The 14,102-nt window shown below is 35.7% G+C and overlaps 1 protein-coding gene across 1 annotated transcript; it reads left to right on the plus strand.

Moving 5' to 3' along the window:
* The first annotated feature begins 389 nt into the window (after positions 1 to 389).
* On the plus strand, positions 390 to 929 carry LOC145297046 (uncharacterized). Its single transcript, XM_080143271.1, has one exon. It carries the CDS (start codon positions 390 to 392, stop codon positions 927 to 929), a length of 540 nt encoding a protein of 179 aa, XP_079999397.1.
* The last annotated feature ends 13,173 nt before the right edge of the window (positions 930 to 14,102 follow it).

The raw sequence follows: 14,102 nt of genomic DNA on the forward strand, positions 1-14,102 counted from the left end.
ATAGCTGCACAAGACCAAGGCTTACTCACAAATGGATTTAAAAAATGGCTGGTCTACAAAAAACAGACCAATGCAAATTGTCACTCAGTTGTTGAAAGCCCAAGCCACCTAATGTCTGGATGCAAGATCCTTCTAGCCGATGGTCATTACAACAAAGTATGGCACCCTTCAACCCGACAAATACAAAAATATGGTTTGTCCAATTACAGGCCATATTTGACGCTAAATGGGTAATGTCACAATGAGCGCGTTATTGTTACCTAGTGGAAAAACTGCCATTGGAGGTGGTAGAGGAAGTCACAGATTTTCTCGAAAATGTACCTGAGGAAAGACCGTACGACACGCTGAAGCAAGCAATCCTGCAACAAACTGGTGTTTCCAACGAAGCCATGCTTCATAACTTATTCACACAAGTTGAGTTAGGAGACTGTACGCCTTCTCAACTACTTCGCCATATGAAAGCCTTACTGGGAGACAACAAAATGTCAGACAGCATCATGAAGAGTCTATGGTTGGGTAAATTACCCCCAACTACCAAGCAAATCCCTGCTCCAATGTTGGAGGAGACGGCAACAGAAAAGCTCGCCGACATAGCCGACAGAATTCATGAAAGTTTTCGGAGCCGACAAGTATACACCCACCAATGGCAACCTGACCAAAACGAGGAATTAGCCGAATTAAAGTCTACGGTTGAAAAGCTTTCAAAGCAGCTAGCCGACATACTTCAAACGTGTCAACATTATCCCAGAAACTACAATGACACACAACAAAGTTACAGGCGAAGAAGTTTAAGCAGGAACTGGTCCACGTCACGAGATAGACAAGATGTTTGCTTCTACCACAGGAGTTTCGGCGTCGACGTGAGAAAATGCACCACACCCTGCATGTTCAAAAAACCAGCACAGGGAAACGAACCTTCGAGCCAGTAATGATGACGACTGTAGCTGGAGCACAAAAAAAAGGTTGTCTGTTTTATATCCATGACAAAATTCACGGATATAACTTTTTAATAGACACTGGAGCGGAAATCAGCGTCATACCGACACCGCATGGCCAGGGACTCAATTTTTAAGCCTACAAGCTGCCAACGGTACAAAGATACCCACTTTTGGTGAGAAAACTTAAACCTTGGAATGCAAAGGAATTTTTTCTGGAATTTCACCATAGCCACTCCAATTTTGGGGGCAGACTTTTTAGCCCATTTCAACCTGTCTGTCGACATGACTCATTACACATTGACAGACAATGAAACAAAGATTTTGGTGAGAGGAACTACCTCAAAATTTTTAACCACAGGAATCAGCGCTGCTCTACCCGAAGATTTACATGTCCGCCGGTTACTCCAAAAATTTCCTCAACTTTCCCAGCCGTTTAAAAACATGGACCCCATCAAGCATAGTGCTAAGCACTATATTCAGACCACAGGACCGCCCGTCTATTCAACCCCCAGACGCTTGAAACCGGATAAATACAAATTGGCAAAATTCGAGTTTCAAAACCTACTCCACATGGGGATAATACGGCCCTCGAAAAGTACTTGGTTATCACCACTCCACATGGTACAGAAAGCTGACAACACCACATGGTGCCCGTGCGGAGATTTTAGACGCTTAAAGACAAAAACAGTTCCAGATAGATATCCTATCCCCCCTATCCATGACTTCGCCAATGGACTCCAAGGCGCCACAATTTTCTCCAAACTGGACCTCGTAAAGGCATATTTTCCAATTCCAGTTGCAGAAGAAGACATCCATAAAACCACACTAACCACACCATTTGGCCTTTATGAGTTCCTAAGGATGCCTTTCGAGCTGAGAAACGCCTGTCAAACTTTCCAACGTTTGATTGACAAAGTTTTCAGAGGTCTGCTGTTCATATTCGCATATGTGGACGACGTTTTAATCACCAGCAGAAACCTCGAAGAACACCGGCTACACCTGGAACAAACTTTCAAAAGACTGTCACGTTTCGGTCTGAAACTAAACACCGATAAATGTGTTTTTGGCCACCAGGAAGTTCAATTTCTCGGTCATTTAATTGACAAGGATCGAATTTCCCCTTTGCCTGAAAAAGTAAGTGCCATTTCAAATTTCCCTCTACCGACATGTCAGACAAGTACGCCATTTTGTAGGCATAATTAACTATTACCAACACTTTTTGCCTAACTGTTCTGCTTTACTCGCACCTTTAACGGACTTGTTAAAAAAACCGAATCAAAAACCAACAGTTAGTTTTGGAACGACCTGCACTACAGGCCTTTGAATAATCGAAAATTGCTTTGGCAAACTTCACCAAACTTACATATATCCAAGATAGCGATACAACGGAACTTACACTTACAACAGACGCATCAGAAATAGCAGTAGGAGCTATCATTCACCAAATTTCTGAAAAAAAAAAAATGTTCCCTATCTCATTCTTCTTTGCCAAGTTAAACAAAGCGCAGACTAAATATAGCACTTTCTCGAGAGAGTTACTTGCAATTTACCTTGCAATTAAGCACTTAAACATCTCCTCGAAGGCAGAAAATTTTCCATTTATATGGATCATAAACCCCTAACATTTGCACTACACACACGTCGACAAATCTGGTCTATGAGAAATTCGACATCTGGACTATATAGCTCAATATTCTACCGATATACGGTACGTAAAAGGACAAGAAAACGTTGTAGCTGACGCTTTATCTCACGCAACAATTTCTTCTTTAAATTTCACTCCACTAATTATGGAATTAATAGCACAAGAGCAATTAGCCAATACCACGCTCCCAGCTGTAATGGACAAAACTTCACTGAAGCTAAAAGAAATGCCAATACTGTTTGGAACAACAACTTTTTATTGCGATGTTTCACAAAAACTCCCTCGCCCTTATATTTCATCCAACCTCAGACGACAAGTTTTCCAGCACTTCCACAATTTGTCCCACCCAGGAAAACGTGCCACCGTGAAATTAATAGCGGAATGTTTTGTTTGGCCAAATATGAATACAGACATCCGTAGTTGGACTAAAACTTGCATTCCTTGCCAAAAAAACAAAGTTCACAGGCACACAAAATCATCTTCAGGAACTTTCAGTGTACCAGATGCTAGGTTTACTCATGTTCATATCGACTTGGTCGGACCCTTGCCCAATTCAAAAAGACATACCCACATCCTTTATATAGTCGATAGATTCAGCAGATGGCCGACAGCAATACCAGTGAAAGACATATCAGCCGCAACAATAGCCAGAGCGATTTTACAAGATTGGGTAGCGATTTTTGGAGTGCCCTCCGTAATCACAACGGACAGGGGCTCACAGTTTCAATCAACTCTTTTCGCTGAATTCAACCATTTGTTGGGAACAAAGCACATTAAGACTACTGCCTACCACCCTTGTGCAAACGGTATGGTGGAACGATTTCATAGACAATTAAAAGCATCTTTGGTTATGAACGAAAACAAAGCGGACTGGTCAGACAATTTGCCACTCATTCTCCTAGCAATTCGCAACACTGAAGGAAGATTTGCAGAGCACACCTGCAGAATTAGTTTTCGGATAAGCACTGATTTTACCGGGACAATTCTGCGAAAACAATACAGACATTTCCCCAACGACAACTTTTGTGACGGATTTAAAACATAAAATGTCATGATTAAAATTCACTTCAATCAAAAAGCCAGACACGAACATTTTCGTTTCAAGCAATATTCACACCTGTAAATACGTTTTTATCAGGAACAACACAGTCAAAAAACCACTCTGTCCAAACTATTCCGGACCTTATCTAGTTCTCGACAGAAGTGAAAGTACTTTACCATATTAAAAAGACACTCTTGCAATAGACAGACTTAAACCTGCATTCATAGACGAACAATTACACATTTCTCCTAGTCCAATACAAGAACATACACTCGCAAGCTGACAAAGAAATTACAAAAAACAACACACCACAAATAACTACAAAAACAGGTCGAAAAGTTCATTGGCCAAAACATTTCAAACAATACATATCTTATTAAAAAAAAAAAATACACATAAAAAATACACATAAAAAAACAAAAACGAAATAAATTTCTCTTGCGTATATATATATATCTTTTTCTCCCCAGGAGGGGGAGTCTTGTTCGAACATGTTTTTCCTCACATATACACACCCACATGTATGCACGCACATACACATCCTCATACACACACCCACATGTATGCATGCACATACGCAGACACGTACATATATTCACGTTCACGTATATACACTCACATTCACGTGCATACACACACGCTAACGTACACACATGTATGCACACATGGGAAACGTCACTTCCCCTGAAAGGAATTCTAGATATGCGCAGTCAGAACACTGACCCCGGTATAAAAGTCAACAACAAACATTCAAATTCCTCTTTCTTCCCTTTTGCCATGGTTCGTCAACCAGACAAGTTCGCGTCCACAGCTCTTGGCTTGAAGACTTTTCCATGTGGACGACTGCTGTCATGCACGCGCAGCTTTGCTGAGGCCAACACTTTCCATGAATTTTTTCTCTTCCTACATGCTGAACTGCCACTTCTCGTTCCTCTACTTCATTCCTTTCTTTTCCACGTGCGTAGTCGTCAACAACTGAATGAACACTTGTTCCACCTTAACCCTTTATTTTCGACAGAAAATAAACGACATGTTTATTTTATCCAGCAATTGAGTTGTTTCCTTCTTTCCATTTGTTTCATTATTTTCTTTTGTAACGAGTTAGGATTATTATATCCTGGGCCGCAACAAACTTTGGAAGGATGAGATGCAGGTAAAATATTTTCCCATGTTTTTTTCCACATTAAGAAAATGGACTTCATTCTGTTCATTGTTAAAGTGTTTTTATTCTATACGTCTGATGAAAGGATGTCCTTCTGAAAATTTTCAAACGACAATGTTTGAATTTGTCCGAATAGTCTTGAAACAATTGTAACTAACGATGAAATACACTATTTGTTGCTATCAATCTATTTCTTGATGTCTTCATTTTGTTAAAACTATATATATACTCACACACGCCTTTTTCGAATGGACGCTAATCTCAGATTATCTAAAAAAAAAAAAAAAAAAATCTTCATTATTTATAGGGGGTGCTCAGTTTCTACTGCAATGTCTAGTAAATTGATAACCCATTTTAAAACCACTGGACATTTTGAAGTCAAAGTTCGCAAATTTAGCCTCCTTTTTTTTATTTAAAAGAAAAAAAAAAAAAAAGAAAAAAAAGAAAAAAAAAAGAAAAAAAGAAAAAAAGAAAAAAAAGAAAGAAAAGAAAAAAAAGAAAAAAAAAAGAAAAAAAGAAAAAAAAGAAAAAAAAAAGAAAAAAAGAAAAAAAAGAAAAAAAAGAAAAAAAAGAAAAAAAAAGAAAAAAAAGAAAAAAAGAAAAAGAAAAAAAGAAAAAAAAAGAAAAGAAAAAAAGGCAGTTTTGTCGTTTAATTTCACTTGAAATTTGCTCGGTACTTCACGGGGAATGTGGACCCTGCGTAAACTTTTTTTTTTTTTTTTTTTTTATCGCGCGTGTATTTATTTTATTTATTGAAGTTTATTTTATTTCTTTGATTGAATTTGATTCATACTTTTATTTTGTGCTTGTTTTTATTTTCATTTTATTTTAATTTATTTTTATTATTATATTTCCCCCACTAAATATTTTTATTTTTTGTTACATTTATTTTTCATATTCAAATAATGCTTTTGGCCTTTTTTTTTTTTTACCTCAGATACTACCTTCGTGATAAAATAAACCAATGAAAACCTTTTGTGCATGCGCTTTCAGGGAGCAGCCACAAAAAACAAAACAAAACAAAAAACGTTTACGCAAGGTCCACATTCCCCGTTAAGTACCGTTTGCTCTTTTCCGAGTTATCTTCATGTTTCATCACCAGATATTTATAAAGTTTTGTTTGGACAATTTTTTTTTTTTTCTTTCGTATTTTTTTAAAATGCGCACAGGAAAACAAATGAAAAATCCTGTTAAAGGTGTGTGCGTGTTTTCGTCGAGTGGTTCTAATACGGAGGATAGACTGTGCGCACACGTAAGTATACAAAAGAGGGTTTTTTTTTACACAGGCATCACCACATTATTAAGGCCAAGAGTCTACTCGAGGATAAGGGTTAAAGAGTGTACAGTAGAGATTGGACAATACATTAATCAATTCGGTAAATTTGTTAACTTATATGGAACGGCTCATCAAGAACTTGTTTACATTAGACTTGAACACAACCATATTGTAGTCAGCCGGAAAGCAGGAAAATGGAAGACAATTCCACAGGCGTGCAGTTCTAAGAAAGAGGCTTTGTTCATGGAATCTACGTTTAAGTTTAGGCACAGATAAAGAGTGGGGGAATTATTGATAGTGTTTTCAGCTAGACGAGTGTTTGTGAAAGTTTGGCGAGGGGGGACCATAGACTGAAGCTCAGTCGAACACTCTCCATGAAAATAACGATACATCAGAGACAAACTCGCAACATCTCTTCTGTGAGATAGAGGTTGCAGGGAAGAGAAAAGGACATCTCCTACAAGGCTACGAAGTCTATTTTGAACTATCAAGGCAGGACAAGTCCTTTCTAGCAGCTCCTGCCCAGATGTGGCAATAGTATTCCATCCTTGGACGTACCTGGCTCTTATATAGATAGAGAATTGCATCAGCAGTGAGATATCTACTGGATCGATAGAAAGATCCCACCATTTTTCCAGCGGCCTTGGCAACAGATTTGATGTAAATGTTCCATTTAAGATTAGGAGTAACGGTCAAGCTCAGAAGCTTGTCAAAACTTGAGGCCTCCTGAAGATGAGAGCCATTCATTTCAATTGATGCCAGATGTGGATCAGAGTGTTGATGATATAAAGAGGGAAGCTTGGTTTTAGATGCATTAAAAGTAAGCAACCACTCCTTTCCCCATTGTACTACATGTTCAAGATCAGAGGAGAGAGAATTGGAGAGAACTTGGTCGTTTACTGTCTTAGATGTGCTACCATAAATGGTAGTGTCATCAGCATAAATGTCTACAAATGATGTAAGGATGTGATTTGGAAGATCATTAATGTAGATCAGGAAAAGAGTTGGGCCCAGGATGGACCCCTGAGGGACTCCAGCATGAATATTGTGAGCTTCTGATTTTTGCCCCTCAACTACTCTTATGAACCTATCAGAAAGAAATGATTTAATAATTAAGACATTTTCAGCTGTACCATAGCTGGAGATCTTGTGAAGTAAACCTTCATGCCATACCCTATCAAAAGCCTTTGATATGTCAAGAGCAATTGCCCTAGAAAGGTTGCCTCCATTGAGAGATTTACTAATCCTATGAGATATAACTGTAAGCACATCTGCTTTAGATCTAGCAGAACGGAAACCATATTGAGTGTCACTAAGAAGGTTATTTTTGTTGAAATGGTTGATTACTTCTTATTTAACACAGATTACAGCAACTTACTCATGATGCACAGGAGACTTATTGGTCTGTACGGAGAGGGGGATGAACGATCACTTGAATTCTTAAATACAGGGCATACTGATGAGATTTTCCAGGGTGACAGGAAGCAATTCTCCTTAAGACAACGTTTAAACAGTTTTGTAAGTATGGGCACTAGTTCTGGTTGAAGTTTTTTGAGTACTATAATTGGAATACCGTCAGGGCCTGTTGCTTTACCGGAATCAAGGTTTTTGATTAGCTTGGCAACATCACATACAGATATATGTATATCACATAGCATGTTTTCTGATACAGGAGGAAATATTGGAGGTTGGCGGCTTTGGTCACAAAGGGTAGAATTAGCTGCAAAGTTCTTGACAAAGAGTTTGGCTTTGTCTGATGCTGACGAGATTACCTCAGGTCCATTGATGCTAGTTGAGATAGAGCACACGCTTCTGTTCAGGATTCTATTTGCCAAAACTGGTGAGAACCAAGCCGCTGCTCAGCTACTTTGGACTTTACTGACTGAGCATACAACTCCCTTGCGTTCTTTATTACAATGGTTGCTGGCAGTCCTGAAAGCGGCTTTAGTTGCCATATATCTATTACGTTGGGAGCAATGGAAAAAGTGATTTCTGTGTGCAATGGCAGCAGCACATTCTGGAGAGAACCATGGCTGGCTGTTAGGTTTTTGCTGGAACTTTTCGAGGGTATGAAACGGTCTATACCTACAATTAACCATTCCGTCAGGTCTGATACTATAGAGGATACATGCTTTTCAAACATGGAACTCAGAGGTAGATACGATATAAATGTAGGGAAGCTATCCCTGTCAGCCTTGGTGTATCGATATACTGTACGATGGAGAGGTACGTCTGGGGACTTATTACATTTCATTTTTATCTTAATTGATACAACATGGTGGTCGGAAGATCCAAGATGAGACAGAACAGAAACTGAACATAGTTCAGGGCAAATTGTGAGAAAAAGGTCTAGTAGACTTGCATACTGGCCGTCATTGTTGGGCACACGGGTGGGTTTGTGAACAAATTGAGTGAGGTCATAAGCAATAGAGAAATCATGACAGAACCTCCCCTCATCATCGGTCTTGTTTGAGTGGGTCAACCCATTCAACATTGTGAACATTGAAGTCTCTACATACTTGAATGTTAGCTGAAGGATAAGCAGATAGGGCTTGGTCAATTTTCTCAGCTATGCTTTTAAAGATAGTAACTCTGCTGTTGTGGGAGCGATAGAGAGTAAATATAAATGCAGTAGTGTGAGCTAATACAACCCGGAAGCACATATAGGGTAAGTTAGGATCTTCTCTGGAGACATCCCTACCACATGGAAAGCCATTTTTAATATAGGCACATATTCTATGCCCATGGCGATCTTGGGGGTCAGATTTAGAAGTCAAGTTAGAGTATCCTTTAATTGCGAACTCTTCTAGGGAAATAGCTTGTCCAATGTCAGTTTCACTTAAAAATAAAAGGTCTGGTTTAGTCTCCTGTAATTGGGTTTTAACCTCTGGAAGGTTAGAATGTAGACCCCTTCTGTTGGAGAAGGAGACATGGTAGTGGGGAGGGGGTCTACGTTAGAAGTTGGAGAATCGGGTTTAATAGTGTATTTTTTATTGAAACTTGTCATGATGGAAATTTTGGAATTTGTGGACTAGGTCGTCAGATTTACTTAGAGCAGGACAGAGAAGGGAAACTAAGAGAGAAAAAGAAACAAAGAATTTTTTTTTTTTTTTTTGTAGAACATGATAAGGCAAAGTCGTAACAATTACCCACTAATATGACATCGAGAGGCCCCACCAGAAGCTACTGCATGGTCCAGAATCCATTCACCAAATGGCAATACAGCAACCCCAGTACTTTGCACCTGCTGATAGGACAGCCTCCTTGGTGGTTAATCCAAGGTTCGGGTTCCTGACTATGAGGCGGATAACGTCAGCCCAGATAAACGTTTACCTCCAGCACCCTTACTAGTGACATTGCTACAAGGATTGACATAGAAACAGAAAATTTCCACCATCTCTGCCAACTGTTCGCGCAAAATACTGGCAACCTAGAAAACAGCTTTTTCTTCTCCCTTTGTCAGAAAAATCACTCATTAAAAAAATAAGGACTGAGGGACAAATAAGGAGAAGCAAGAGTAATGGGAGTTGCCGATAACGCATCCACAATGTGTTTTCTACTCTCCATTAATAAAAAAGAAACAAAATTATCAAGTATTATACTTAACAAAAGTCCCAGGGACGTGTTTAAGGGAAAGTATGGTGATAGATTCCCCTCTCACAAACTAAAAATGAATACAATTACCTAATCTATTTTTGCAATCAACTTGGTTGATAAATAAACATTTTGGACAAGAAAAACGCTAGTATTTAATAAAACAGAAATACATAAATTAAATACTGAAATAAAATGTAGTTATTAATATTTGAATCTAAAGATAAAACGTAGGATTAATATAGAACTCACTTATTTTTAATAATTTTTTTTAGAGTTTTACTGTTAATTTAAAAATTGTTTATGTTGGCTGACGAAACTTGAAGATAACAATAAATATGTATATAAGATAATCGAAAAGGGGTAAATTTCAAGTTAAATTTAAAAGGCCAAGCTGCTTAAAAAGGCTAAATTTGCTAAATTCGGCTTAAAAACGTTGTGGTTCTAAAATGGGCGATCGATTTACTAGAACGTTGCATTAGAAACTGAGCACCGCTTACAAATATTTAAATATTGACTTTAAAAAAAAATTTTTTTACGTATAATCTGGTAGATTAGTGTCTATTCGATAATAATCCATTAACAAAAAATTGACTAATATATATATATATATATATATATATATATATATATATATATATATATAGCGGGGAGGGGCGGGGTACCAGCGCTCTCGTACACGTAAACCATAAATTTACCTTTTTTTTTTTCTAAAACTAATTTTAGAAATCGCTCCGTGGTATGAGTATATATATTCGCCTCAAATAAGTTTTTGTTCGTATATCAAATGCTGAACAGTTTGAGTTGTTGAATATAAAATTAAAACATATCCTTAAAAACTTTGATAAGCTACGAAAATAAGCAAACTAAAATTATTGTGAACTGAACAGCGTGACTATAATAGGACATCTTTATGGATAATTGTCGTGAGAAAACAAACAACACACAACGCGTTTTAATATTTTCATTTTATTTATAGATCAACTGTGTTACGTATCTTCTAAATTTAAAACTTTATTTTTCTTAGCTGTTCGTTTATTGGTGGATTATTTTGTATAGATCCAGTTTTGTTTAACCGTCGCTCACTGTTGTCCCCCACCCCCACATCGTTATGCTAACCAGAACTTTCTATTTTAGTAAAATAATTTTAGTGTTTGTATTATTACTATACACAGATTCGAAAACGTTGTCAAAAACAAATAAATAACAAATAAATGTTATCAAAAGCAAGATAAGTTACTTTTCTACCTAACTGGATAAGTTTTTAGTGTTTTTATTTAATGTAAAAATGTTTATTCGGCTCGAAAAACATACGACTGTTTATGTATTCATTCTTTTTGCGGACTATTATCTTCATCTTCATAGTTGTTTCGGAGAAGAAAAATGCACAAACTATTAAGCCCCATCTCAAATGATTAAAATAATATTAATAAAAATGATTTTTTATATTCCCGTATTTTCAGCTAATGTAACCTCCCACCTTCTTCAGATACAGCTTTTGGAATTTGGTGGAACTCACTACGCACTTATCAAGTTTCACATTAATAATTAAAACTGCTAGTACCTATAAAAACAAAATTGCACAAAAACTTGTGCGTTAGATTAAAAAGGAAAAAAACAATTTTTGGTGTACATTTTTTTTTTGTAATCTAACAGTTTTTATGCAATTATAATTGGTCTGAAATTCGGGCCTCGTTTTCAGTTTGGGAAAAGTTAGGTCACGTGGTACTCGGTCGACGGTGTCACAGCGGAAAATTAACCCTTTGTTATGCTAAGTAAACAACTAGGCGTGTCAGAAACCGACCTTAAGAATGCGTGAAAAACAATTGAATAATTCGACCTTCTATCTTTCCAAGCGTATAACTACTTGAAAAATGTAATTCAAACCCTAATTTTTTTCAATTAAAAGAGCAAAGATCAAATTTTAAAAAAATAACAGGTTTAATAGCAAATTATGCAATATTTGTTTTTAAAATCTGTTTTCTTTAAAAAAGATTTGAAAATCAACGAAATTTTACTTACGTCGATTATAAAAATCGATATAAATTCCAAAAAATCACTTACCTATAAAAATTACTAATCAATGTGTAGTTCCATTCTTCATTGTTAAGAATTTATCCATATTTATATTTTAAATTCCATTTATATTTTAAATAAAAGAATTTTTAAACGCCTATTTGAAAAAGGTGGACATTGCACAAGTATTTTACGTTCTTATCGAAAATCTGGAAGTAGTTATTTTTTTATTGTTTTGAACTACGGATGGACAGAAGGAAGTAAAAACCACACGCTCGCATTAGTCGTCTAGCCTTGTCAGTGAAAAAATGTGTTCCCATAGTTTAGAAATAGTCAAATTTTACTGATAAATTTTTGCTAAAAAAACAAAACAAAACAATCGAGGAATTTTTTTTTTCTTTTCTCAAAGAAATACATAAATTTTTTATTCAATATATTTTGATTCTACTTTATCGAGTGAATTTTTTTTTAAATATCTAAAAAAAGAAAACCTTGAATGAAATAGAAAAAAATTGTCGTTAGTGTCCAATACTTACTGTACAATATAAGCAGAACATAGGCTTCCAATTAAAAAAAAAAAAAATCAACACGGTTTAAAAAAAAAAAAAAAAGGTTTTACACTTAGTACTTTATAGGTAAATTTCCAAAAAACACCTTTTGTTTTAATTTACAATATATTATTTATTGATCTTTTATCTTCGATTTGTGATATATAAAAAGTTGGTGAGTAAATTAATTATTAAAATTTTAAGAGATTTCAAAAAGGGGGGGGGGGTGAATTTAAAAAAAACAAACGTTTGTCTAAAATATTTTATTCGGTTCATTGGAAAGTGCGTAAAATATCACATTGACCCTGAAAATATCGTAAAAATTTAACCAATAGAAAAATTTTGATAGATTTTTTTTTAGTTTAAAAATTGAAAAAAATTAACTCGTAAAATTCAATTGATTTCATTACGTAAATAAATGGCTGCATGAAGGCGCGCTGGCACTTTGTAAACACTGTTTTAAAAAAAATAAAAACTAATAATTCTATTATTTTTTATACAACTTTAATAGTTTATTTTGGAAGTATATTCCATAAACAACCCACTTTATAAAGAGAAATTACAAGTTTTTTATATTTTATTCGTAGTTTCGTGTTAGGGGTGTCAAAAATTCCCCCAAAATTCTGATACACCTAGTGAACGACTCGGCACTACCTGTTTCAATCTTTAAAAATCGGTACTTGTGAATGAGTTCAACGTGATGAATTCACTGAATCTATGTTATCGGGCTGAAATACGTTATTTAGAAATCCATTCTTAACATGGGGAAGGTGTTTTGTAACTATTCTCTACATTCACCTAATGATTTAATAAACAAATATATCGTAAAAATTGAATTTAACTTGAAAATACTATTAAAAAAAAAAATAGCGCAGTAGCATAGACAAATAAACTTATCCAGGTAAAGAGAAGATTAATTTATCTACCAAAGTAGCATTTATTTGTTATATATTTGCTTATTAACCACTTTTTCAGTTTGTTGTCTATAATAATAATTACTAAAAAAATTCTTTGAACTGCTTTGTTCTGTGTACAAAGATAGCACCACGACGTTCTCTCCTTTGCAGTCCCGATAATCACTCAAAATGACGCAAAGAAAAAATAATAGGAAAAATGGGGAGGGAGGAGGCTAAAAGACTGCATAGATCAAAATAGAGGAGGCTATGTTATTTGCTCTGACACCGTACTGTACTACGTGGCCTAACTTTTCCCAAAGTGAAAACGAGACTCAAATTTCAGATTCCATTGCAGCATTTGCACCTTATAATTTTTTTACTATTAAGGGTAAAACTGAATAAACACCAAAAAATGCTTATTAAGTCTTGAAAATTCACCGCCATAGTATCGACAGTATTACGAAGAATAAAAAAAAATCAGTAAACATTTTAAAGCGTAATGCTCACCAGCAATTACTGTAATTTTAAGATTATAAAAATATAGATAAAATTGAATTTTAGCACCCAAGATGACGTCAGTGTTTTGTCTGCAAGTTGTCGCCAATGATAAAAACAAGCCCAAGTTGGTAATGTTTCTATATAGGGTTTGCAGGTGATACGAGAAAAATAAGGTATTAAAAATGTTGCTTATCTTAAACAGTAGTGTAGCAACTGTTTATGCCGCCCGGGGTGGTCGTAAAATTTGCTCCCTCCCTCCCCTGCTGGCATTTGATAACCTGTTAACCTTCAAAATTTCCAAAAGCTCTCAAAATATTTATTTTCATGAAACTACAATCAAGAGTAATTTTAGACTGCTTGCTATTAGTCCTGGACTTTCATCTTATTACAGTACTACAGTCGTCGTCAGAGAAAACCAAAGATTTTTCAAAACAAAAACGTATTAAAATTATTGAAAAAAAAATTGTAAAATTAAATTAACAGGCTA

Source organism: Euprymna scolopes, chromosome 17 (assembly GCF_053919585.1).
Source record: "Euprymna scolopes isolate OS-2025 chromosome 17, ASM5391958v1, whole genome shotgun sequence".
NCBI classification, from domain to species: domain Eukaryota; kingdom Metazoa; phylum Mollusca; class Cephalopoda; order Sepiida; family Sepiolidae; genus Euprymna; species Euprymna scolopes.